We start from the raw sequence: 27,944 nt of genomic DNA, 5'->3' as shown, positions 1-27,944 counted from the left end.
TACTTATCTTTCTTGACTCTAAAAGTAACTTCCTGAGACACCCATACAGGCACCCCTCAAAATAAGTTGTGTTCATTGTGGGCCAAAGGCACCTTGGAATTCCTGTGTACCGTATTCTGTTCACTGTAATGTGTTTACGAGTCTGTATCCCCGATTTAGAAGGATCCAAACACCCAGCAGGCTTCGGCAGTTAGTTCGCCTCGGCGTTCAGACGCTAAGGTGTCCCGCACACAGCTGCCTGAACTGTTGGGTGCCTGAACTCCTTCCACCTTTGGGCGGGAGGGGAATCCGTCGGGGTAACGGGTGAGTTCCCAGTCTCTCCGCCTGCGTGGCAGGAGACTTACCCCCCCCCACCCCGCGGTGATTGGCTCCAGCTGTAGAGGCGTGTCTGCCCCCGCGGCGGCCGGCAAGTGCGCAGGCGCACAGAGGGGGGAGGCGCATGCGCGTGAGCTCGCATCGGGTCCTATCTAGAAGTGTCTGATCTGCCCCGGCTGGAGAGGAGTGGCGAGAGCAACCTGGTGAGTCTTCGGAGAAGCGGCAGGGAGAGCTGGTCAGCGGAAAGGGTAGGATGAGATCCTGAGTAGAAAGGGTATGGTGATACTTTAATTTTGGTGGGGTCAGACTTGAGTGGAGAAGGAACTCCGGCCAGTTCTCGGTAGATTGGGCCGAGAACTGGCCAGGCGTTGGCGACCGGCGCGAGCCCAGCACAGGAAGGGAGGCGCGATGGTGGTGCCCTGGACTTGTGGTTCGTCTCTACTTCTCTCACTTCCAGCCCCACGGTGTTGCTCCTTAGTATTAACAGGCTGCCCGGTGACCCTAGTGACCATATAGTTCTGAGATAATTGTTAGAAGATGACCCCGAGGCTCGTGGCATTGCAGACTTCACTGTCTAGGAAAGTCCCTTCTTACCTGTGGCTTTCCCTCAGGCGCGCACCAAGTGTATGGCCAGTCAAAGGGCGATTTACTCCCCCCCCCCCCCGAAGTAGTTTGTACACGAGGAATGCATTAAAGTACTGTTATATTTCTTTCCTTCGTCCTTAATCATTAGTCACTGCACAGCAGACTGGTGGTAGAGGAAGCGAAAGACATCAGAGTTGGGAAAAGAGATCTTTCCCTTTTGCTGTTTGTCATCTGGGTGGACATCATGTTCTCAGCTGTATGAAAATAGTGTAGTTTCTTACTACGGAGTATTTTAAGCATTGGAAGAACTTCAGCTGTTCTGCTGCCTTCTGAGAGTCCCAGGTAAAATGCTAATATTTCAGTCATAGCCAGGTAAAAGGAATCCTTCTCTTGTTCTTTTTCTCTTGGAAAATCCTATGCTTAAAACTGTGAGGCATCATTTGCTAAACCACTTTTAAAAAAAACCCAAACAAACAAACAAACATGATCTCACTGTGTAGCCCAAGCTGGCCTGGAACTCAGAGAGACCAGCCTGCCTCTGCTTCCCAAATGCTGAGTTTAAAGACATGCACCACCATGCCCAGCTAGTTTACGTACTTTAAAAACCAAATTTAAGCTGTTTTTATAGCAAAGTAAGAAATGTTAATATTTCTGCCACCAAAAGTTGATGCCCAAGGTATCCATTGTTCACTTGTTATTTGTTCTCTTGGTGACAGGTAATGAGAAAGAACACATTGAAATAGATAAATACAAACAGGAGAAACACTTCTTGCCATGCGTTCTCTTGGGACAAGTCATGTTAAAGTAAATTTAATGACCAAATAACTTACCCTGTACCTTAAATATTTATCATTCTTGGTAGGACTTTTTGTTTTGTTTTGGGTTTTTATTTGTTTTTGGTCAGTGTTTCCCTAGCTTTTTACTCTCTACACTGTAGCAACCCTCAAGACCAAGTGAGGTTGGGTCAGAATTGGGAGTGGGTGGCTGGACTATCAGGTAAGATTCTAAGGCCATGTCCTCTCATTCTGTCTGGGAAGGTCAACAGGCCCAATTCTGAGAGTCTTTTGTGAGTAATCACAGTTTCACTGATTAAGATGGTAATGATTGTTTATGTTCTGAGGACAGTGTCCTGTAATAACATATTTAATAATTATAGTGTGGCTGTAATATCTGGGTGCCCTTGCTTATGTCTATAAGCTCCAGTACTTGGAAGGTTAAAGCAAGAGAATTTCAAGTTTCAGGCAGACCTCACCAATGTCATGAAACCTCAAAAATAATAATAAAATAAAGATATATACATATAAACTATATTGAACATTCTGTTCTAGGCATTGTTTTATTTCGGTATTTGGTGCTTGGGGATTAAACTCAGGGCCTCTTATGCATGCTAAGTACACTTCTGTCTGAGCTGCTTTCCTAGGAATATGTACTGTTAATAAATGTTTTGCATGTGTTAACCATGTAACCGATTGAAGCATGGTTGTTCTCATGTAATGAAGGAACTAAAGTGTGAGTTAAGTAAGCAGTAGTCAGAATGTGAAAGCATTGTGTCAGCTGGGTGTGGTGGCTCATGCCTTTAATGCCAACACTTAAGAGGCAGAGGCATGATGTTGTTGGATTTTTGTTGTTTGCTTTACATTTTACTTACTATTTGTGTGTGTGTGGGGGGGTGCACACATATGGTGGTCAGAGGACACCTTGTAAGTTTAATATCCACCATCCTGGTCTAAATAATACCAGTTTCTGCCTTAGTTCATTTTTACTATTGCTGTGACAAAAGACCATTTGACCAAGGCAGCTTCTAGAAGATAGCATTTATTTGGGCTTACAGTTTCACAGAGGGCTAAAGTCCATAGCCATCATGGCAGGGAGCATGACAGGGAGCAAGATAGGCAGAGATAACATTTGACACAGTGACTGAGAGAGTTCATACCTTGAGCCCCAACCACCAGAATGAGAGAACTAACTGGGAATAGCAGGGGCATTTGACTCCTCAGAGCCTGTCCCTAGTGACCACTCCTCCAACCAGGACATACCTTCTAATCCTTCTGTCCCAAACCGTTCCACCATCTGGGGACCCAGTATTCAAATAGATGAGTCCATGCAGGCCATTCTCATTCAGACCACCACAGTAGTTGTATACACATCACAGTCTGGGAACAGCTTATGAATTCCTGGGATGGAACCCAGGCTATTGAGTATGTAAGCCAGAACCTTTACCCACTGAGCCCTCTTTGCTGGCCCCAGAAACACTATTCTTTAATATTTTTTGGAATTATTGTTTTTAGTATTGATGGTCTCTGTATTCATGTACCGATTGCTCTTTTTAGGGTACTACACAAACTCCAGAACACATCTCACGTGGTGCATCTTAGATGAGGATGGTTGGAGGGAATGTTTCAAGTGAGGGGAAACCTTGTCATTCATCTTTACTTAAGCTTGGTATATAGCATAATGCTGGATTGTCATCCTTTCTAGAAAAATGGCAGAGAGCTGCTGGTGCTTGAGTGGCTTTTTTACCTTCCACATCTGCACTGTTGCAGTCACACAACTGTCTCCCCAGGATTACTCCCACATCACTTAGGGTAGAACTGTGGAAATTCCAAAGCTGACAGAAGCTTGAAGGCTGGGTGTTGGAACCCCCCCAGATAGTTAACTTAAAATATGCACTTCTGTAAAACTGAAGAGTAATTTTTTTGGTTCCTGATTTCTAGTGGTTCCTTCTGATGCACTTGATTTTTGTCTTGAGTCATGTGTTTTGCTGTGCTTTGAAACATAGATATTTATAATAGATATGATTCTGTGGTGCACTTCACATCATTTTTATGTTTTTTTGGGGGGGTTTCCACATAAGAATGGCTAAAGTTATCCACATAGAAAAGACACAAAAGAAACTAGAGAGAGGAGATAAGGGGAGGAGCCTTATTCTTTGTTTTATATTTTGAGACAGGTATGGGAGTGGGGGTCGGGGTCGGGAGGATTAGGCTGGCCTTGAAGTAGTGTTCCTTCTGTCTTGTCTGGTCCTCCCAAGCATTGGTATGCACCTTCACATCTGGCTGTGGAAACTATTCTTAACGTAAATCAACTACCTGATCTAAATGCCTTCAGGAATTGGTAAATTTGGATCATTGTTTCTTTTTTTTTTTTTTTTGAAAGTATTACTTTCTGTCTTTTCCTGTCCCTTATTTCTCCCCCCCACCCCTGGGTATCTGTGTGTCTTTTTGATACAGAAGTAGCCCAGGTTGATTTGAAATTCTCTATATAGCCCAGGATGGCTTTAAGCTTATAGTCCTCCTACCTCAGTCTATCAGGTGCTGGGATTTTAGGCATGCGTCACCAAATTCTGCCAACCATTCATATTAGAAGTGGAATGTAGCCCAGGCTACAGAAATCCACAAAAACAGCTGACCTGAACAAGGAGAAGCTAATGGACCCCCCAGACTGATAGCTGAGAATCCAGCATTGGACCGGCTCAGACCCCCTGAATGTGAGTCTCAGTTAGAAGGCCTGGACAGTCTAAGGAACCTCTGACAGAACCAGGATGTATCCCTGGTGCATGAAAGGACTTTGGGAACACATTCCCCAAAGAGGGATACTCCCTTAGCCTAGAGGCAGGAGGGAGGGCCTAGTCCCTATTCCAAATGACTTGACAGCTTTTGATGATCCCTCCTGGAAGGCATCACCTTCCCTGTGGAGTATGTGGGGCTTGGGATAGGAGAGATCGAGGGGCATGGGAGGGAGAGGGTACTGGGATCGATACGTAAAATAAGAAGAAATAATAAATATGTGTAAAAAAATAAAAATAAAAAATACCCTCCCCCCAAAATGGAATGTAGCTCAGGTGTGATGGTGGGTGCTAGCAATCCCAGCACTTGGAAGGTTGGGGCAAGAAGATCATGAGTTCAACACCAACTTTTGCTCCATAGGAATTGAAATATATTTTTTATTACAAATATTTATTTGCAGTAAGGGGTATGCCTTGGGGTGGGTTTGGAGGTCTGGACAATATTTTGTTGGATTGGTTCTCTCCTTCCACCACATGGTTCCTTGAGAATTGAACTCAGACTGTCAGGCTTGTATTGTTGGAAGGTAAGCTCATATCTACTGGCTGAATCATCTTGTAAATATCCAGAGTTGGAGAGAAGGCTCAGCCATTAAAGGCTAGGCTCACAATGTAAGTATCTGATATACAGGGTATCCTCTGAAGGGAATGGACTCAGAGGTTGAGAAACACTGATCTAGAGCTTAGAATGAAGGCATTCATGACATGGACTGTCTTATATGGGTTAAAGACAATTGACAAGGCTTTGTCTTACCTGGAAAGTCTATACTCAAACTATCTAAGGTCTTAGCTGATTCCAAGTTTACCTAGAAGTTTCCTGGTTATCTATCTCCTCAAACATTCCAATAATGGAAGTCAGGTTTACGGGTGAAGAACATGACTGTTAGTGCTCAGTTCAAGCTAGGTGTGGTGGTATGCTTCTGTAATCATAGCACTGGGAAAACCGTGGCAACAAGGCAGATGGATCTCTGTGAGTTTGAGGCCAGCATTGTCTACAGAGTGAGTTCCAGGACAGCCTCCAAAGCTAAGTAGAGAAACTCTGTTTCAAAAAACAAAACCAAAAAACAAACAAACAAAAAAACCAAAAAAAGCTACCTGAGGGGTGCGTGTGCGTGCGTGCGTGCGTGCGTGCGTGCGTGCGTGCGTGTGTGTGTGTGTGTGTATGTGTGTGTGTGTATGTGTGTCTGTCTGTCTGTCTGTCTGTCTGTCTGTCTGTGTGTGTGTGTGTGTATGTGCCTGCCTGCCTGCCTGCCTACCTGCCTGCCTGATACTAGGAATCATATTAGGGGCCTCAAGCACCATCATCTGTGTAGTCTGTCTGGCCTCTAATGACTGTTCCTCCTGTCTAAGCCTCCAGAGTGCTTCAGCTAGTCTTTAAAAACAAAACCAAAACAAACAAACAAACAAAAAACCCTTTTGCATATGCTTGATTCTTTTTTCTTCATAAGTTTAGAAAGCACACTGTATATTTCTTTGCCCAGTATCACACATTCATGGCCAGCTTTGTTTCCTCTGTACCTCCACCCATTTCCTCATTTCTGAATTATAAAAGCAAATCCGATAAACAGCTGTGTGAATGACATAAGCAAGGCCAGACAAGCTAACTCTTAATATTGATGTTAGCATTGGGAAGCAGAAAGACCACCTGGGCTGTATGGAGACCCTATTTAAAACACAGTTTCTCAGCTGGGCATGGTGGCACAGGCCTTTAATCCCAGCACTTGGAAAACAGAATTCTTGAGTTGTAGGCCAGCCTGTTCTACAGAGTGAGTTCCAGGACAGCCAAAGCTGCTACACAGAGGAAACCCTGTCTCCAAAAACAAAACAAACAAGCAAACAACCACAGTTTCTGTAATACTCACCTCTTATCTGTGGTTTTACTTTCTGCAGTTCCTGGTACTTCTTTTCTGTCTAAAAATATTAAATAGAATTTTCCAGAAATAAGCAATTTCTAGTTTGTTTTTTGAGACAAGATTGTACTAGGTAGCCAAGGCTGGCATCTGCCTTGAGACTATTTTTGCCTCTGCCTCGCTAATGCTGGGATTATAGGCATATGCCACCATACCTGCCCAGTGTGTAAATTTCAATTTTTTTTTTTTTTTTTTTTTTTTTTTTTGCTTTTTGACTATGGTAATCTAACCTCATGCCATCTTGACCCATCCTGCCAAGACAGAATCACCCCTTTGTGTAGTATCTTCACTAATCCATAAGTTACTCCATGGCTATCTTTGATTATACTTGGGCGTCTTAGTGTTTGTTGTTTGTGTTCATTCACATAACCCTTATTTAATAATAAACTTGATAGTGCTGTGGTGCCAGTTCACATATGTCAGCAGAAGCTGTATAGTGCTTTCTTCAAGTTAAAAAATGAATTTATCACAGGCATATACAGAGAAAAGAAAATGTATGGGTTTGTACTTTGTAATTTCAGATATCCACTTGGGGCTATTGAAGTGTATTCCCTGGTAAGGAAGGACTTTTGTCATTTTGTGTTTTCTTTTACTGTGTGAGGTTATCTCTAAAAAGGAGCCTGTTACAAATTCTCTTTTCTAGCTACATTCTCTGTTTTCTTTATGGGATTCTTTTATCCACTTGCTTATTTTGTGTCACAAGATTATTAAGAACTTGTTCAGGCCCTGTTTGAACGGATGCTTGCTACCTCATGAAATATTTTCCATCTAAGCCTTCAGTAAAGGTTTCTCTGTAAACCTCTGTTAGCAATGCTGCAAACAAATGTGTTATTATTTGTTCTTTTATGACGCAGACAGGCTGATCATCTGCCAATGGTTGGGGGTATTTCCAATAATTTATACTTACTGTATGTTCCAACTGCAAGACTTCTCTCAAGAAAACCAGGGATTGATTGGTATTATACTTTGTAACCTGGCTCTAGAATTTATTTCTTACTGTATTTTCTCCATTCTTTTTGTTTGTTTTTGTTGTTTGAGACAAGGTCACACTATGTATCCCTGGCTGGCCTGGAGTTTGCTGTGTGGACAGAACTGGTCTCAGATTCACAGAGGCCTGTCCCACTCATTTTTTTTTAATTGTATGCATACATGTGTGTGGGTGTATGGACATGAGTGTGGGGTGCCTGCAGAGGCCAGAAGCATCAGATCCCTTTAGAGCTAGAGTTGTACCCCCTTATGTGTGCTAGGAACCAACGTTGGGTCCTGGAAGAGCAGTAAGTGCTCTTAAACCCTGAGCCATATCTCCAGCCTTTTTGTTTTATTCTCATATTTTCTTGGCTACCGTAAACTATCACTTAAAATGAAGATAAATATGTGAAATTTACAATATAACTCTATAGCGAACAGTTTGGGAAATTGGGGTAAAGAAGAAAAAAATCACTTTGAAGAGGAGATTTATTTATTTTTGTATGTTTTTTTGCCTGCATACATGTATGTACACCATGTGTGTTCTAGGTGCCTGAGGAGGCCAGGAAAAGTTGTCAGATTTCCCTGGACCTGGAGTTATATGGGTTGTGGACCAAACTTAGGCCCTCTGTTACAGTAGCAAGTGCTCTATTCCCATCCCACCAACCTTTGTTTTGAGTCAGGGACTCAGTATGGAGCCCAAAGTAGCCTTGAACTTCCTATAGTTCAGGCTAGCTTGAACAGTCTTCATGTGTGAGCCTTCCAGAGTGGTAGGAATGTGGGCATTTACTAATATGCCTATTTTTGAGAATTATGACATCCAATTAGAAGTATTTTGATGAATCTCTACCAGACCTTTTCAATTTCTATTTTTCTCTACTGTTATTGTGTATTTTTGTTTAAAAAACTTACATTATTCAACCTTTTATTCCTTTTTGTGTTTTGTGCTATTTGTTTATTGCTTGTGAAGTCAGAAGAAAAGGAGAAAAAGTCTTTTTAAGGGGAATCTTATGTTTTTAAGATTTGTAAAGAAATATTTCATTTTGTGGGCTGCTTCAACCTTTTAATAATATTAGGACCCATTAGTTGTACATTTAAAAATAACAACAAAAAAATTGCCCAATTTTAAATGGTACTTGGTAGCACATAGGAGATAGAAGAAAATCAGGCATTCAAAGTCACCCTCAAATATGTATGTTTTAGGTTGGTGCCTGAGCTGCATGAGACACATGCCAGTGAGTGTGCTAAAGCTTTTTTTTTTTGGACACAGCCTCTTTACATAGCCCTGGCTAACCTGGAACTCACTAATCTTAGAGATCCACTTGCTTCTTCTCCTGAGTGCTGGAATTAAAGTCATGTGCTGCCTCCATGCCTGGTTGTGCTAAGATTTTGAAGGATCACCCACCTATGTTTGTGTTGAGAATCTTACTTTGTAACCTAAGCTGATCTTGAATTCCTGATCCTCAGCTTCTCTGTACAGAGAATGCAGGCTTGAGCGGTCCTAGCTACCTGCATTTCTCTTATGTCTTCACCAGAAATCAACAAAGTATGCTATTATCCTATTTTATAGTGAGGAAGCTGAGTCTTGTTCGTTTACTCTGTGTGTATGTCTGTGTGTATATGTATTTGTGTGGGTGTGTGTGTGTGAGTATACACATGGAGGTCAAAGAACAACACCCTCTTCTGGCATCTGAGAGCTCCTGTGTATATCGGTGCGCATAACTCATAGATACACATTAACAAAAATAACCTTTGAAAGAATCCCAAGTAGGCACACCTGCTTCCTGACGTCAGCACACCTAGAGGTCTTTGTTCCTTCCTGATCCTTATTCAGAGCCCTCTGCTAGAGAAGGGAAAGTATTGAGCAGAACTTAAGTTCATGGAAAGGGCGTGCTTCCAGATGACCTCACTGTCACTTGACACATCTACTTTCCAACTTTATCTCTTGATTTTTAGAAGAACGGACAGATTCTTAGTCTTCAGTTTTCAAACAAGACAGTTGTAGGCCAGGTGTTGGTGGCACCTGCCTTTAATCCCAGCACTCGGGAGGCAGAGGCAGGTGGATCTCTGTGAGTTCGAGGCCAGCCTGGTCTACAAAGTGAGTTTCAGGACAGGCTCCAAAGCAATACAGAGAAACCCTGTCTCAAAAAACCAAAACCAAAGCAAAGCAAAACAAAACAAAACAAAAACAAAAACAAAAAACAAAAAAAAAAAAAAAAAAAAAAAAAGGAGACAGTTGTAGATTCAAGCCTCTTTTGGAACCTATTGAGATTGAGATTTTTGTTTTGTTTAACTTTTACTAGCAAGATGGTAAATATTGACTTATAGTTGGCAAGAATCACTGGTAGGAATAGAAATACAAAATTGTGTTGAGAGATTTGGACTTCCTTTTCCTACAGTGTTTCTGTATCCATAGTATATTGTCTGAAAACCTGACTGAGGTGTTGTTTGAAAGGACTAATTGATAAGTGTGTAGTGTTTTTCTTGTTTCTTGTCCTTCTGTTGGGCACTAAGGAGTTACTCATTGGAATCACAGGTGACTTCAGAGCAGGTTTTGACTGGGGCTCTAGGAAGCAACAGAGAAACCGGAATCTACCTAAGTAAACAAGAGCAGAACAAGGAAAGGTATACGGACATCTGGAGGTGATAGGGAACAAAATAATAACTCTCTCTTACATCTTTCTTCCCCCATACTGTCTCTTGACTGACTGTGCTTCAAGTCCATCTTCAAACTCTTGTTTTTGTTTATTTTCTGAGACATCTTAGGGACCTCAAATATACTATTTAAATGAACTTTTAAGGATCAAAATATTAGGTAAATGCATACTTAAAGGACTGGGAGTTGTGGCTCGTTTGCCTAGCATGTTTCAAGTCCTGGCTTCAATTCCCAACACACAAAGGATGAAAAAGTGTGTTACTATATTCAAGGGGATTGAACCCAGGGTCTTGTGCATATAAAGTAAATGCTCTTCCACTGAGCTACACCCTCAGCCTCAACAGGAAGTCTGCCCATAACCAACTGGCCATTTAATTCTATATCGCACACTTGCAGTGGTGGATTATGGGTTGTGGTTCCAGTGATTGATTGTCTACTTTTTGCTACTACATGTACAGCTCTTTTCTTACGGGCTGCATTTCTTTGAGAGTGCCTGTTTCTCTACTTGTTTGTTCATTCATTAGTTATTTTACAAATGTGTACTGTCAGATCCTGTTTGGTGTTAGAAACCGAATGATGAACAAAACCTTTCCCCTCAAAAGTGTAGCATATTCCTGGTTAATTTGATTCTCTGTTTGTCAGTATAGTTTATAGCAGGGTTCCTGATCTCAACACTTTTAACATTCGTGCTTGGTCATTCTTTGTTGATCAGCTTTCAGAATGAGTGTTAGGAGTTTTAGTTTAGTAGCTTCCCTTGCTTCTTCTGGCCATTGACATTCTCCACTTTTCTATAATCACAAGTTTCCAAAGGCTGAACATGGTGACCCACACCTCTAATCCCAGCACTCGGGAGGCAGAGGCAGAAAGAGAATATGTTCATTGTATCCCTCAGTTACATAGCAGGTGTGAAGCCAGCTTGAGTTACATGTGACCCTTTCTCAAAAACTGCCCCAGCCCTAGGGGTGAGTTTATGGGGACCCTGAGGGAGGGAGTGAAAATGAGGGGACAAGAGACTGTAAAGGTGGAGACAAGACAGTATTCTGATCAAGTCTCGTTTAATGAATATAACCACAGTTGTGGAGAAATGAGGGAATGGGCCAAAGGGAGGATGTTAGGGAAGCAGAATGTCCTTCCAAGCAGGATGCAGCTGTTCTGCTATAAGATAAGTCGCTATATGATAAGCCTGCATCTGGGACTCTTTCAGGGTCAGGCTGCATCATATGCTTAACAGGAGGACAGTCATAGGGAAATGGAAAATTGCCAGTATGTTAGTATCTAAGTAGGAAAGATGGCTGTTAAGATGCTAACTTTGTTCTGGGGTTCCCCACAAAAAACAACAATGAAAATGTTTCAAGACAGCAAATCAATAACTGCTTTTCAGAAATGTAATATAGAGCTGTGAGGTGGGCTTAGTGGGTTCAAGTGATAGCTATGCAATCATGAGAACATGAGTTCAGTTTCCCAGAACCCCTGTAAAGCTAGGTGCAGAAGTTCAAGTATAATCCTAGCACTCATGACTAAATGGGAGGTAGGGACAGGAGAATCCCTGGACCTAGCAGCCTGGTACGTGCAGCAGAGAACAAAAAGAGACCCTGTCACAAACAAGGTGGAAGGCAAGGACTGATTGATCCCTCAGACTCTCTTCTAACACATGTGCAGTGTGCTATCTGTGCCACGACATACATTTGTGCAGACTCATACATACATTGGCACATACATGTACATACATATGAAGTGTAATATAAAACTAGCAAATGCAGTAAAGAAAATCAGTATCTGTCCCATAGTACTTCAACCTTATATAGGTTCCAAGATCAAATTCAAGCCACTAGGCTTACATGGTAAGCACTTTTACCTGTTAAGCCATCTCAGTGCCCATAGGTGCTCATGCTTACATGGCAAGTGCTTTTACCCGCTGAGCAATCTCACTGGCCTGGGAAATCATTCTGATATTCTTTCAAAGTTTATATTTCATGGATTCCTTGCTTTTTAGAGCCATGGGAAAAGTACTTCATCTGGATCTGGGATGTAGCTTGGTTGGTAGAGTGCTTGTCCTGGCATTTGCAGCATGTAGGATGTGCGTAGTGAAGGGTCAGAAGTTCAAGGTCAGCCTGTGCTTTGTAGCAAGTTCAAGCCACTTAGGATATAGGATTGATTGTCTCAAAAAAAGAGTATTTCTCCTGTGTATTAGTTTTAGTTCTTGTACTAATAGCATTAAATTTACATTTTTTTTCTCTTAGCCTGAGTTCCTGTCTCTGTGGTATAGCAGGGCAGGTAATGAGATCAGCCCTTTTATCCTGCTGGCCTGGTAAATACCTAAATCTCGTAAATCTATGCTTTTTGCTCAAACTCTTCTGTATCCTTATTCTTCTAGATTACCCATATTTCTGTTCCTGTGTGCAGTAGAGTTTTGATTCACCATGGATAATCTGTCATCAGAAGAAATTCAGCTAAGGGCTCACCAGGTTACTGATGAGGTGAATGAGCTTGTTTTCATTTTAATTTTTATTACATTTTAATTAATTTAGTTTTGCTGTGTGAATGTATGTGTATCTGTCTGTCTGTCTGTCTGATGCATATGAAGGTCAGAAGTCAGCTTGTAGGAGTCACTGTGTTTTTCCATTATGTGGGTTCCAGGGATTGAACTGAGGTGGTCATGTTTGGTAGGAAGTACTTTTACCTCCTGAGACATTTTACAGGCCCCTATTTCTATTTCCACAGTAGAAAAGTGAGAGTGTCTTTTTAGAGATCAGATTAGCTTCTTGGTCCCTTTAAGGTGGTTAGTATTTAACAGTTACTTGCAATTCTGGAAGGAATTCTGAGTTTTAATGATTCCTTAAAATATGTGTAATAGACATATTTCTGCCTACCTGTGTGAAATTCCGTCTACTTCACCATCTGAAGTCTCTTAAGGAATGCCTAATAGGAAGAAAATGAAAGTGGAGTTGTCTCCTTTTTTACTTTCTTGTAAGGAGGGGGATTTGCTGGCAAGTTTTAACAATAAATATCATCATAAATATATCCTGTTATCAATTTGTTTTCCTATATTTTTGGAATGCTGTAACTCTGTATTTCTTCCTAGTCATTGGAAAGTACGAGGAGAATCCTGGGTTTAGCCATTGAGGTAAGAAATATTCAATGTTCACATATAGAAATTTATAGATGGAATATTAGCACTAGCTGTAATTGATGTGATTTGAAACCAGCAGTTGCTGAACACTGTCCAGTGATGCACTGATAAGTCATTTCTGTTTTTTCTTTGTAAGTATTGGGATATAGACAAGGAAGATAAGTCATAGGCTTCTGACGTAATTACTTCAGGGTTTAGTTAATATGTGTGTTGATTCGAGACAGCTAGTTCTGTCTATAATGCTGGTCCCTGAGAACTTTTTTTTTTTTTTTTCTTTTCCTTTTCTTTTCTTTTTTTTTTTTTTTTTTTTTTTATGATTCTTGTCATTTGTCAGTATTTGCAAGTTTTACTGTTATTTTGGGTTGTTTGCTTGTACTTTCATCTTCCTCCTCCCCTTTTAGTCTCAGGATGCGGGAATCAAGACCATCACTATGCTGGATGAACAAGGGGGTGAGTTGAAGTCATTGAAGAAGCTCTTAAGTTTGATTTACAGTGTCAAAAATCCCTATGAAAATAGCCATTTACAAAATTCAGCCTTCTCTTTATAAGATAAGGGTAATATGCTTCTTCCTTTTCTTATTTAAATAATGTATCATGGTCATTGCTGGATTGGGATGAGAGGCAACAGTGGTCAGCTGTATTCGAGTCTATGCTAGAGAAACATGGCATTTGTGTACATTTGTCACATGCACATTTTTATGGTGTTTATGGATCATTGTCAGCAGGTTCTGAAAGAGGTCTAAATTATGGTGAGTTAAGAAACATCCAATTTTGTTGGCCTTAGTTAATCCCATCTATCTTTCATTAGGGTGGTGACTAAATGTTAGAAATACTTGGAATCTGGTGTGGTTGCAAGAGTGGTTTCTGAGCAACCCTCACATGCTGCTTGTGAACAGATCTCCAGGAGCCTCAAGATTAGAGTTGTTTTCCTGGTACTGATAATCACTGCCAGGTGCTTGGTAGAATGGAGGTGGCAACTTACAGTGGGTAACAATAGCATTTTCACTGGACACCTATGAATGTAACACACCACAACTTATTCTTAGAACAACTAAATCGCATAGAAGAAGGCATGGACCAAATAAATAAAGACATGAGAGAGGCAGAGAAGACTTTAACAGAGCTCAACAAGTGCTGTGGCCTTTGTGTCTGCCCTTGTAATAGGTAAGTTGATAAATCAAGACCTTTTAAAAATAAATCAGTCCATGAGAACATCATGCCTACTCCCTACCTAGAAGTAAAGTCAGAAGTATAACTCGGTAACTGGGCTAAACTGACCAAGTCTTGTAGCAAACCTCAATTTCAATCTGGATACCAAAAGACTAGGAAATGTAAATCTATGTGATGCAGAGCAGATGGCATTTGTGTCTGGATGTTCAGGAGTAAAGAATGGACTTCAAAAGACAGTGTGTTAGAGCTAGTGTTAGATGGTGTGGTTTCTACTAAGGCTAGGCTCCACCTGGATGTGGTTAGATAATACCCTATAGAAGAGGTAGGGCTTGAGTTGAGCTTTGTCACTAAAAGTATTTGGATGAATGTGGAGGAAAGGGTCTGGGGATGAGGCTAGATGGGAGGCCCAGCACCAGAAAACAAACAAAAAACTAAAACATGGAAGGAAAGGGAATTTAACTGATCTACATGATTCAGGTGAGAAGTGGCCAATGAGATGTAAGTAGCTATAGAAGAACTTGGATGCCAGAGTTAAGGAATTAATGGACTGGATTGACGTCCATGACTGCACCAGGTAGCTAGTTAAAAGCAATTCATTTTCTGGGTCTTTGAAGTTAGACTTTCTCAATAACATCAGAGGATGAAATTATAAATCAACAGGAGTTCACTTTAAAGCCATTGGCTGCATTTGAAGCATGAAAAGGGGAGAATCAAGGAAGACTAATGATAGTGTGTCCTACTTTCATTTGTGTGATAGAACACCCTGACCAAAAGCCACTTAGGGGAAAAGCGAGTTTTATTTGGGCTGCAAGTCCAGGTTGTAGCCTATCACCTAAGGGAAGTTAAGCAGGAACTTGAAGCAGCTAGTGAGTGCTGCCTGCTGGGTGCTCATTGTCACCTCTCATCTCCCATGTCCTACTCTGCTAGGGCCTTCTGCCTTGGGGAAAAGTGTTGCCCACAGACACGGTCACAGGCAAACCAGAGCTAGATAGTCCCTCGGCTGAGGTTCTCAGGTGATTCTAAGTTGTGGCAAGCTGACATTTAAGACTGTATGAAATTGTGATTGACACAAGCACTTCATTCGTTTTGTTTTCTTGAGATGGGGTCTCACTGTGTTATCTTGGCTGGCTTGGAACTCTCTATATATAAGCTGACCTTGAAGTCAGAGATCTGCCTGCCTCTGCCCCCTGAGTGCTAAGATTCAAGGTACCCTGTCTGGTCACTCATTTTCCTTTTTTTCCATTGTGAAAATTTCTATTCTCTTCTTACTCTTGGATGAGGTAAACTCCATGACTTTTGACTAGTAATAGATATTCAGATAAGGTGAAGCCTGGACTGAGACAGTTAACTATTAATCTTTAGGAGCTCACCTTTGAACCCTTAGTTGAAATGGATGTCTAGAGATTAAGTTATAGAGTTTCATAAATGGTGCTTCCAGCTATTGCTCCAAATAAGTATAACCCCAGTGAATTAATTAAGCCTTACATATTTTCAGGTAAGTATGCTTTTTTTTTTTTTTTTTTTTTTTTTTTTTGCTTTGTTTGTTTCTAATGTAAGTTTGGGGATTTATACTCAGGTCCTCATCTTGCACAGCACAGTCTCATACAGTATACTCTAAACTGCTGAGCCATTTCCCCAGCTCTCAGATAAGTGTTTTTTTTTACGTTAGAATATTTTTCTGTTCAATTAAAGAAAAACTTTATGTGTATGGGTGTTTTGTCTGCATGTTGTCTGTGCACCAAGTGCCTATCTGGTACCCATAGAGGCCAGAAAAAAGGCATCAGATTCCTGGAATTGGAGTGAGAGAAAATAATGAGCTGCCATGTGGGTGCTGGGAATTGAACCCAAATCTCTGGAAGAGATACCAATGCTCTTAACCCCTGAGTCATCTTTCCAGTCCCTTGTGTACAGTTTTCACTAAATAAAAAAAGTTGCTTGTTGGTCAACTTCTGGTTTTGTTTTTCATGAGGCTTTAGGATTTGACACAGTTCTTCCTAGCTTTAATATAAGCCCATTGACTTATTTAGTCCTTGGTTGACTCTCTAAATGTTTATAGTTCAATAACTGTGACTGGGTATGGGGATGTAGCTCAGATGGTAGAGTGAGTGTTTGCCTAGCATGAATAAAGTCCTGGGTTTGAGTCTCTGCATAAAACGGGGAGTGGTAGTGAATGCCTGTATATGCCTGTATTCTAGCACTCAGGGTCATCCTCTTCCTAGGCTACATATCGTTCAAGGTCAGCCTAGCTGCATGAGACACTGTCTCCAAAACAACAACAATAGCAATAAAAACTACGATGTGTCAGCCAGGTTTAGCAGATTGATTTAAACAAATTGTAAACTCTTAGTGTGATTCAAACTCTTAGCTGTGTTTTACAAACCCCATCTTCTATGCTCCATGTATCCTATTGGAAGAATGTGGGAAGAGAAAGTAGGTAAGTAGGTAAATTTCCTTGAACAAATAGACTTCTCTTTAGTCTAGAACAAGATTTGACTCTAAGTTGTAGGTTAATAAATGAAATAGCAAGGGATTCTAAAAGGGTCAAAGATGAGAGAACATGGTGGTAAAGCAATGGGTGTATTGATTTTTTTTCCCCCCTCTGTGTGTCCCTGCCATATGTAGGTTAGCTTTTCTTAGACATGGGGAGAGAAAGTAGACCCTATATAGCCCTAAAGTAGGCTTTTCACCATCAATGCTGGTAGAACTTTGTCTCAGTAGGTGGAGAGGAAGCATCTTTAACAGATGGAGTCAAAGACTGCTATTACGGAGCAGAGCCTACTGAAAGATATGTAGGGAGCTTTTCTTCTCCATATGTCTTTATACCACTGACGTGTGGCCTCTCCGTTCCTTCCACTGTCTAGATTTTTCTGACCTTAGCTGCCAATCTGTTTTAGGCTCAGCATATAACCAGCCATAACATGAGGTCCTCCTTGTTCTGAGTCACAAATTCTTTCTAGCAGTAGCAACTTGGATTCATATATTCTTCCCTTCCTTCCTTCCTTCCTTCCTTCCTTCCTTCCTTCCTTCCTTCCTTCCTTCCTTCCCCACTCTACTTTCCTCTCTCTTTTTCCCTCATTCACAATTGTTTATCTACCATTCAGAAATAATACTCTGGAAGATAAGAGTTATTTTTTTGTTGTTTACTTTGTTTCATGACAGTGGGATTAGTAACTGCAGCCGAAGCTATTGTCATAGTATATTTTTTTTTTTTTTTTTTTTTATCACACTCTACCTTGTACATACATGGCAGGCAAGCACTCCTCACTAAGGAAGATTGAGGGAACTTCATTACTGCAAGCCAGTACTTTCTGCTCATAATAAGCTTTAGAATTTTACTGAGGAATATTATCCTCTGGACATGCTCAGGAAAAATGAAGTGTGCAATGGCTTAAATTGTTTTCTTGTTTCTTTTTATCTAGCTTCTCAGATGGTGATTGTTTCTTTGGAACCAGGCAGGCATTTGAATGCATCGAGTGTTCAGAGCTCTAAACCTGCTTCTGTTCTGTTTGACTGACATCCATAGTTGTCTGCTTCTCATCCTCTCACTTAATCTCTTCCTTTCTTGCTTACTAAAAATGAAGATCTAACACCAAAAGCCGGGCTCAGTAACTGATCAAAGGGATCTTTAAGATGCGGTCTTGAGGTGCAGACTGAGCTGCTAACCTGCTGTCCAAAGGTGATGCTTCAAATGGCTTTTCTGTGCATGTGCATGGGTTCTGTGAGTGATGAGAGCTTTCTTAAAAGCTGTGCTGTGGTGTGTAGTGTGAAGTTAATTTGTTTTTGATGAGGCCATCAGACAAAAGATGGACTTAAAAGGATCCTTGTTTGTTATAACTCCCTTAGACTAATTACCAAAACTTAAATTTTTGCTAAGTAACATTAATATTAGCAAACTAAAAGCACTCTTGAAATTTTGCAAGCTTAAATAGTTGACCTTTGCAATATGAGGCTACAGTGTAGTTCTTTTAAAAGTGGGGAAACTCAGGCTGAATGCATCCATCTGTTCATAGAAATTTAATCATCACCCTCTCCATTAGATCTCACATGCTCTGGGGCTTAGAGATTGCTTCTAGTAAAGTATTCCTTCTCCACATTTACCCACCCCCATGATTTAGGCTACTGCCAAATTAAGAAATTAATTGTCATTCTAGTCATCATTAATCCTATTTAGGATAAAGTGAAATATCAGTTTCAGTGAGCCAGGCATGGTGACCCATACCTTTAATCCCAGCACTGGGGAAGCAGAGGCAGGTCACTCTCTGAGTTCAAGGACAGCCTGGTCTACATAAAGAATGAGGTCTAGGACAGTCAGAGCTATTTTAAAACAAAACAAAAGAACAACAACAAAAAAGGAAATTTAAATGTTCAAATTGATCAATAGAGCTAACTAATAGTAATATTTCATTGGAGTTAAACCTTTCAATTTACTATATGTTGTAATGTCTAACTCTGTCTTAATTTTTAATCTTTATAAGATTTGTAAAGACTATGATTGAATGATAAAAAATTAAGTATCTCATTAGTCACTTTTGTTTTTGATACAGGACCACCTGTGTTAGCCCAGACTAGCCTTACCCAGTCTCCAAGAGTACTGGGTTAGCAGGCGTGCCACTGTGCCTGGATTTTATTATTCACTTTTGAATTCATCACTCTCTCTCCCACCTGTTCTACAAGCTGGCATCCTAATAAAAGCTCTACTTACATTACCTCCGTTAATACTTCTGGCTATTGTGCTGAGAATTGCAGCTTAGTGGTGGGTGCTGGGACTCCTGGAGCCCCTGTGGTTATTCCTCACCACCACAAATATACAAAAGAGCAGAAACTACTATTATTTTTAAAATATTGAAGAAATATGTTTATTTGGTATATTATTCTGCTTGTGATTTTTGCCTGGAACCTTTATGTTAATAAAGTATATGTGACAGATTGGTTCACTAAATTAACAGATAATTGTATGAAAACACCAATTTGAAAATTAGATAATCTTAGCTTGTCCATGAAACATTTAACATGGCTTGATTGATTGATAAAAACAGTATTATTTAAATAAAAAAACAAACAATAATTAAGAGATGTTCAGTTCCTGGAACCAAGTGAAAGCTCGATATACTGGTGTGCATCTGTAACCCCAGTGTCCCTCTATCGGGACAGGTAGAGAGTTGCCCTGAAATTTGTCAGCCAGCATCAGCAGCAACAACAACATCTTCTGCCTCAACAAGGTTGAAGGCCAATTGAAACTACCGAGTGAAGTAGTTGTCCTCTGACCACTACATTCATACTGTGGTGAATGTGTACTCTCCTCAATCAATCAATCAGTTAGTGAATCAACCAATCAACTAATCAGTCGATATTTTTAAATGTGAATTACACCTTTAGAATACCCTGTATAAATGAATTAGTACGTGTGCACACACACTTCTTTTTAGCATACATGTGAAGGTCAGAAGTAAACTTGCAGTAATTGTTTTTGTCTTCATGTAGATTTTAGAAACTGAACTCAGGCCTTCAAGCTTGGCAGCAAGCACCTCTGCTAACTGAGCTGCCTTTAATTTTTGAAATAAGGTCTCACTACATAACCCAGGCTGGCCTCAAAAGAATGATTTCCTGCCTCGGCTGCCTGAGTATGGATCATAGGCATGTGCCACTACACCCTGGTCAGAGTGCCCTTTCTGGAGAAGTAATGAATAAGGTCCAATTCCAGTTTTCCCAGAACTCGCCTTCATTAAGGGCTCAATTTTTTTTTTTCATAGACTTTATTCTCTGCTTTTACAATTTTTGTTATTATGAAAAGGGCAGTTTTGAAATAGCCATTTAAAAGTCACAATGACACAAGTGAGGTGTCATAAGCCTGTAATCCTAGCACTTGGGAAGTAGAAGCAAGAGGAAGGCCAAGAGTTGGCCAGCCTAGGCTATGTAGTTACATCCTGTCTCAAGAAAAGAAAAGAAAAGCACTTTCCTAAGCTTCTTTTTCTTGCCAATTGCATCAGTTGAGAAGTACTTCCTATATGTTGACTCTATTAGCTACACCTAAAGCTTTTAGGTGGGTCTGGTTTAAGTTTTACTTAGATGTAAGGACTCACTTTGTAGACCAGGCTGGCCTCTGACTTAGAGGTCCAGCCACCCAGCACACCCATCTCTCCCATCTTAAGTAGGAGTACAGCTTGCAGGTGCAGTCCAGCTCATCAAGTTCTCATTTGGATTCATAATGAATCTGAGGCTACCTTGGGCTATATGAAACCAGGTCTGGAACAAACAAAAAACCCACAAATCAAGGGTGTGATGTTGCATGCTTTTAATCCCAGCACTCTGAAAGCAGAGCCAAGCTGGTCTCTGAATTTGAGGCTAGCCTGATGTACAAGGCAAGTTTCAGGACAACTAGGGCTACACAGAAAAACCCTGTCTTCAAAAACAAAAGCAAAATAGAAACCAAAACAGTGAGGCCTCATCCAGAACTACTCTAGTTCAAACAATAGGGGACAAAGATGAGTCCAACTGTTACTTTCTTGGGCTTATTATAGTCCACACATCAATCTCTGTGATTCCTCCCAGGAATCTTTGTGTATCTTCAAATACCTTTCCTAAGGATTCCCCTCACCCCCAGTATCCATTAACTTCTTCTTCTTCTTCTTTTTTTTTTTTTTCTGAAAAAGGCTATAGACTGAAAGGCTTAAGTATCAATTTTCAGTTTGCCACTTGCAAACTTTGCTTCTCTTAGCAAAGATTTGGTAGTAACATTTGGACCTTTTAAAAATGATTAAATGGCTGGGTGGTGGTAGTGCACACCTTTAATCCCAGCACCCAGGAGGCAGAGACGGGTATCTCTGTGAGCCTGAGGCCAGCCTGGTCTACAGAATGAGTTTCAGGACAAGCTCCAAAGCTACAGAGAAACCCTGTCTCAAAAACAAAACAAAACAGAACAAAACAAAAAGATTAAATGGCTGAGAGTAATGACTCAGGCCTTTAATTTCAGCACTTGAGAGACAGAGACAGGCAGGTATGAGTCAAGGCCAACCTGGTCTACAGAGCCAGTGCCAGAACAGCTAAGCTACATAGTAAGACCTTGTCTCCAAAAAACAAACAAACAAACAAACAAAAAACCAAAAATGATTAAATGTTGGTAGATAACCTAGTTCTAGCCAGGAATGGTAGAGTCTTATTCATGGTAATAAGCACTAGTAATTTTAACTCCCCTTTCCTGTTTTTTGGTTTGCCTATATCCCTGACATTTATATAGGACGAAGAACTTTGAGTCAGGAAAGAACTATAAGGCAACATGGGGAGATGGTGGAGACAACTCACCTAGCAATGTAGTATCTAAGCAACCAGGACGGGTGACAAATGGTCAGCCTCAGCAAACCACAGGAGCAGCCAGCGGTGGATACATTAAACGGTATGCTAGCTCTTCTTCCTATTTCTACACCTCGCCTAATGAATGGCTCAACAAGTAATCTGTCTCTTCCCTAGTCTCTTCTTTCCTAGTCTCTTCTCTCAAAGAGGGTTTTATTTTGGCTTTGCATTCCAAAGGGTCCATGGTTGCTTGGAAAGATAATCATTGCCGCAGACATATGGTAAAGGTTGTTTTTTTACTTGTGGGCAGACAGTAAGTGGTGAGAAGGAGGAGGTACAAGAAAAGGTAGAACAATGGAGCTGCTGTCAAACCCCACACCCTACCTTCTGCCACTTCTTAATAATGCCATAGTATAGGTGTTCTGAATTACATGATGTGATCAAAGAAATAGGGTCCCTCCAGAATGTAATTAGGCTCTGAGGTCCAGCCTTGATTGACTGAACCTCAAACAGCCATGTAGAAATATATTTATTGTTACACCAAAGTTGTTTTTTGGATAAAACAAATTCTTCATACTAAAGCCCCTAATCTAATCTATGTTTTTAAAGAGAAACATCGCACCCCTGTAACTTTAGTCCTTGTTGTGCACTGTTTGCAGTACTCAATAATACAAGACATTCCAGGTGTGCCAGAACTGTCTTGTGACCAAAATTATAAATTATAAAAGCTATAAAAGCTGCTTCAGTAAAACAACTCTATAATAGATAACAAAAAAATAATCACTGCTTTCTACAGTAATTTCTTCAAGATATAAGTACTTCAGACGAAAACAAAAAACTTTCATTTTGATGCTTACCCTAGATACAATGACTGTATTAGATTTTTCTATTGCACTATAGTTTTCCAGTCTACTTAAGTAGTAGTTGTTTAGATTTGAATGTGCATAGATTGATTTGAAGGTTTATTAAACCCAGATTGGGGGCTGGTAAGACGGCTCAGCAGTAAAGGAGCTGGCTGCCAAGCCTGCTGTTCCGATTTCAGTTTCTAGTTCCCATATGGTAAAAGGAGAGAACTGACTCCCATAACATATCCTCTGATCTCCGTACATGTGCTGTGATATGTACACATCTATGTGCATGAACATATTACAAGTAAATAATTGTAAAAGTTAAAAACAAAACGTACAGATTCAGTTGGTTTTGGAGACTGACATAGGAGGATCTGGGGCGGGGACCAACCTGCTTTCCTGGTAATCCTAGTACTTGGGAGGCTGAGGCAGGAGGATTTCTAGGCCATCCTAGTCTACATAGTGAGATTCTGTCTGAGGAGGAAAAAAATTTTCTTTCTTTTCTTTTTTGGTTTTTCGAGACAGGGTTTTTCTGTGTAACTTTGGAACCTGTCCAGGAACTAGCTCTGTAGACCAGGCTGGCCTCAAACTCACAGAGATCCACCTGCCCCTGCCTCCCAAGTGCTGGGATCAAAATTGTATACCACCAATGCCTGGCTTAGGAGGAAAACATTTCAATAAAAATGTACAGATTTCATAGCTCCACTCACAGTTCCTAATTGAGCAGATTTGGAATGGAGTGTGAGAATTAATGTGTTACAGATACTTCAGTGATGCTGGAAAACATTCTAAATCACTGTCCTAGAGTTGTGGGTTGATCATCTTTTACTCAGCTCTTATTTTATCCTGATCAGCCTTTGCTGTTTATTTGTTGCTTTCAGACAAGGTCTGTGTATCCCAAGCTGGTCTCCAATTTGTGTTGATCTTCCTGCCTTAGCCTTCTGAGTGCTAGGATTACAGGTATGGGCCACCATTCTTGGCTTCAAAAAAAAAGAAAGAAAAAAGTCTTTTATACATATATGTGCGAACATGAGTATACATGTACGCCATAGCATGTACATGGAGTACAACATTATGAATTTGGTTCTCATTCTACCTTTACATGGATTCCATGAATTGAGATCAGGTCATCAGGTTTGTACAGGAGGAACTTTTACCTTCCAAGCTATCTGCCTTGCCTGCCTTTCTTTTCTCTTCTTTACCCCTTCCCTTTGTTCCTTTCTTTCCCTGGAGACTACCTTTCTTTCTTCATGGGTTGAGCATCATTTTCGTTACTTATTTTTATATAACTAATTCCAGATTTAGTCCATTATAACTCAAAAGAAAGTTCTGATTTAACTCTCTGTGATAGTATAACCAACGATGCCAGAGAAGATGAGATGGAGGAGAACCTGACGCAAGTGGGCAGTATCCTAGGCAATCTAAAGAACATGGCTCTGGACATGGGCAATGAAATTGATGCTCAGAACCAGCAAATACAGAGGATCACAGAAAAGGTAAAAAAAAAAACAAGGAGAGGAAGAAAAATGTAAGGCCACAAGAAATGAGATAGCCAATCCAGTGCATCGGTGCTGGGTACTTTCGGGGAAAAAGGGGGATGAATACTATCTACTCAGAACAGTGTTGGTAGGTGGCAGCTCCAACATTTTAAAAACAAAAGGCCAGTCTTCCTATTTTGCTCATGGCAGTTGGTTTGTTGTGAAGCCAAGGGCTTAGAATGAGGTTTAACTTAAACTTCCCACATGAAGCTAAGAATTTGTTGTTTAGTAGCTCAGCAAGTAAAGGTGCCTATCACAAGGCCTGACAACCTGATTTTGGTCCCTGGAATCCATAGGAACTGTTCTTACAGATTGTCCTTTGACTTCTATATCTATAATAAGTAAATAGACAAGTAAATAAATAATTTTAAAAGAAATTTAAGCATGTACTGAGTAGCCTGTTGGCAGAAGTATACACTTTTAATCCCAGCACTTAGGAAGCAGAGGCATGTGGGTCTTTGTGAGTTCTAGGCCAGCCTGCTTTACAAAGCACAGCCAGGGCTGTTAAACAGAGAAAACTTGCCTTGAAAATAAATAAATAAACAAGTTTTAAAAAAAAGTGTACTGAGTAAGCTGGGTGTAATGACACACACCAATAATCCCAGCACTAGGGAGTCAGAGGCAGACAGGTCTCTGTGAGTTCAAGGCCAACCTCATCATCAACGTACAGAATCCCAGGACAGCCAGGACTACATAGAGCAACCCTGTCTCAGAAAACAACAACAAAACAATGTACTGAGTAGATCCTACTTTGACCTTTTTGTGTGCTTTTTTGCTTCATCCCTGAATGCATGTTAGCTTTGACTCTTTTTTTCACTGATAGCCTAGTAAGGTCCTGCAGCTTCATTTCTGGAGTCAGTAGCAAAAACAGTTCTGTAAACTTGTTCTTGTGGACTACACACTTAAAGTAAGAGTCTTGTGTCTCCAGAGGGGACAAAAAAAAAAAAAAAAAAAAAAAAAGAGTAGCCAAGTGATGGTGGCATATACCTTTAATCCTAGCACTTGGGAGGCAGAGGGAGTTAGATTTCTGAGTTCCAGGACAGCCAGGGCTACACAGAGAAACCCTGTCTCAAAAAATCAAAAAAAAAAAGTAAGTGCTTTTAATCACTGAGCCATCTCTCCAGCCACACATAACTTTTTGTTTGTTTTGTTTTTTGAAAATAGGGCTTCTTTGTGTAGCCTTTAGCTCTCCTGGAACTAGATCTGTAGACCAGGTTGGCCTTAAACTTCCAGAGATCCACCTAGGCTTGCTCTACCATGCAACACTTATTGCTCTAACAGAGGCCCTGTGTTCATTCCCAGCAGCCATATCAGGTGGCTCACAGCTGCCTACAGCTCCGACTCTAAGGAGTGTGACACCCTCTGCCTTTTCCAGCTGTAGCACTGGAGCCACTTGCAGGGTATACCGTTAAGTAAAGGATGGCTTCTAAAGTGCTTACAATGCTGTGCTCTGGGTTTAGGATATAGTTACACATCATTTTAATTTAGATGCTTCTGTGGGTGGCACTACATCTGTTCCAAAGATATTTGGCAAAGTTATTTCAGTCTCCTGTTCAGAGAGCATTCTGGCCATACTTTATTGCCCCAAAAATGAGCTGGACATGGTGTTGTATGCCTGTAATTCTAGCCTCTCTAGAGGAGTGGGAAGATCACTTGAACTCACAAGCTCAAGACCAGCCTAGGTAATAAGATCTAGTTCCAAAAATAAATAGTGGTGCAGTTGGAGTGCCTGCTGTGTGTGCATGAAGACTTGCATTGGATTCCCAGACATGATGTGGCCTGCCTGTAGCCCTTTGGGGCCAGTTGACTTGGGCAGCACTTGTAATTCTTCCAGAGAACCTGGGATGGATTCCCAGTACCCACATGTTGTCCCACTTCAGTTCCAGGGGATCTAACATCCTCATTGTGCCTTTCACAGGCATATGGTGACATACATGCAGGTGAAACACCCATACACATTAAACATACACATTAAAGTAATTAGAATTTTTACTTTTTTGTTGCCCCAGTGATTAAACATAGGGTCTCATATGGCAGGCAAGTGCTCTACTCCTAAACTATGTCCTCACTCTCTTTTGTTGTTATTTTAAGACAGTTTGAAGGTAACCCAGGTTGGTATAAACTTATGCTACTGTCATAGCCTCTTGAGTACCAAGATTATAGGCATATGCTCATATCTTGTTCCCAAGTATATAAAACTCTGTGTGTGTGTGTGTGTGTGTGTGTCTGTGTGTGTCTGTGTGTGTGTGTGTTTGAATGTAGGGTCATAGAATTGTAGAGACAGTGCCCTTGAAATTGCAGATATCCGCCTGCCTCTGCTTTCCGAGTACTGGGATTAAAGGCGTGTATCACCACTGCCTGACTTGTTGACTTGAGACAGGACTTCATGTACGTACCATAGGCTAGCTCAGACTCATCATATAGTTGAGGAAGATCTTGAATCTCTGTCCCCTTGCCTCTACTCTCCAAATGCTAGCATTACAAATGTGTGGCATAAATGCCTAGTTTTATGCAGTGCTGTGGAATTGAACCCGGGGCACCATATGTGCTAGGCAGACACTCTGCTAATTAAGCTACACCCTCTTCCCCCAATCAAAGTGTCATGTTTTTGTGAATATATGCTAAGATTTTTCTTTGTCTTTTTTCCAGGCTGATACCAACAAGGATCGGATTGACATTGCCAATACAAGAGCAAAGAAACTCATTGACAGCTAAAGCCACTGCTGTGCTTCTTTACCTGTTGCTCAGTTCTCTAGCTCCATCTAAGTCATTACCTGTTCAGAGTTTGAAAGCTTGTAAAGAAGGACCAGAGGAGGAGTGCCTCCCTACTTATTGTCTATCCTTTGGGGGTATGTGCCTGCTCAGACTTCCTTACAGCCTTTCTCGCAGTTCACACTCTTAGGCTGCTTTCCGTACATCACACATAGTCTTTCATCCTCTTCACTTAGCTTCTTTTGTATTCAAGATTTGGAAGCATTGCCAAAGATCCATGAAGAAGGCATCTGTATAAGTAGCTTTTGTTGTTGGTTGGTTGCTTTGGTTCTGGTTTTGTGGTAAAGAGCAGAAGAAGGAACAAGAAGTGAAGTTGTTAACTCATTAAAGAAACTATAAGTCAAAAAACAAAACAGACTAACACCTCAGGTGGGAGCTTTTACTCATGCATTTTGTTTTACATCACTATAGTTTGCGGCTTCTGCTCCAAAGGAGAATACAGTGGGCTTTCTTAAAGTGAGCCTCACTTCTGAATAGTGATTTATGTATGTACATAGGTTCTAGGATCCTGTTTCATATTGCACATTCAGGAACATTGTATAAATGAGTGCCTTTTATCCTCATGAGTCATATTGTGGTCCCATTGTAGGGCTATTAACCTTGTGAAGTTGTCATAGTCTTTTAAAGATGTGTGTGTGTGTGTGTGTGTGTGTGTGTGTGTGTGTGTGTGTGTGTGTGTGTGTGAAATATGAGACTTCCTCACTAAAGCAGGGCTTCAACATTTTGGGGAAAGTTTGACAGTGTATCATGTGAATTCAGATTTACCTCAAATACTAAGAATTACGTTTAGATATGGAAAAGAAAACTTGTTTTAATCTCAGGTAGAAAAATAGATTGTTTAGACATTTAAAAAGTTATAATTTGTTACTAAAAGTTGTCTGGAAAATTATGCCTTTGAATTAATTATTGATGACTGCACTGCCACTCTCTGCCATGTATACAGAATCAAGTTTATGTCCATCCTGAAGTGCTAGGAAGGCCGAGTTGGTATTTATCACCTTTGTTTAAAATTAGCAACTGTACACTTCAGAGCTTCCAAAGTAGATTGGTTTGACCAATAACCATTGCTTGATTCTTACAATTAAACTTTGTAACTAATGGTATTGTTCTTTCAAATAGGTAACATGTTTCTGACTTATTTGTGGGGGCAATCATTTTATCAGCTTTTGTTAACAAATTGAATAAAGCAAATATCCATAATCAAA

General features: G+C 40.6%; 1 protein-coding gene across 1 annotated transcript; it reads left to right on the top strand.

Moving 5' to 3' along the window:
* The first annotated feature begins 427 nt into the window (after nucleotides 1-427).
* Snap23 (synaptosome associated protein 23) lies at nucleotides 428-27,944 on the top strand. The gene is made up of 8 exons (XM_051183628.1): nucleotides 428-518; nucleotides 12,369-12,471; nucleotides 13,077-13,118; nucleotides 13,526-13,574; nucleotides 14,171-14,288; nucleotides 21,529-21,684; nucleotides 23,781-23,925; nucleotides 26,617-27,944. The coding sequence occupies exons 2-8, from the start codon at nucleotides 12,415-12,417 to the stop codon at nucleotides 26,680-26,682; spliced, it is 633 nt and encodes a 210-aa protein (XP_051039585.1). The 5' UTR covers nucleotides 428-518; nucleotides 12,369-12,414; the 3' UTR covers nucleotides 26,683-27,944.

This window comes from Phodopus roborovskii, unplaced genomic scaffold, assembly GCF_943737965.1.
Source record: "Phodopus roborovskii unplaced genomic scaffold, PHOROB, whole genome shotgun sequence".
NCBI classification, from domain to species: Eukaryota; Metazoa; Chordata; class Mammalia; order Rodentia; family Cricetidae; genus Phodopus; species Phodopus roborovskii.
This window is presented reverse-complemented; position numbering and strand designations above follow the sequence as displayed.

What these genes read in the sequence shown, in the direction of transcription:
- Snap23 (XM_051183628.1), top strand. Translation starts at nt 12,415, where the DNA reads ATGGATAATCTGTCATCAGAAGAAATTCAGCTAAGGGCTCACCAGGTT. An exon ending in TCCTGGGTTTAGCCATTGAG is followed by an intron (nt 13,119 to 13,525) that starts GTAAGAAATATT and finishes CTCCCCTTTTAG; the next exon opens with TCTCAGGATGCGGGAATCAA. An exon ending in AGCGGTGGATACATTAAACG is followed by an intron (nt 21,685 to 23,780) that starts GTATGCTAGCTC and finishes TCTCTGTGATAG; the next exon opens with TATAACCAACGATGCCAGAG.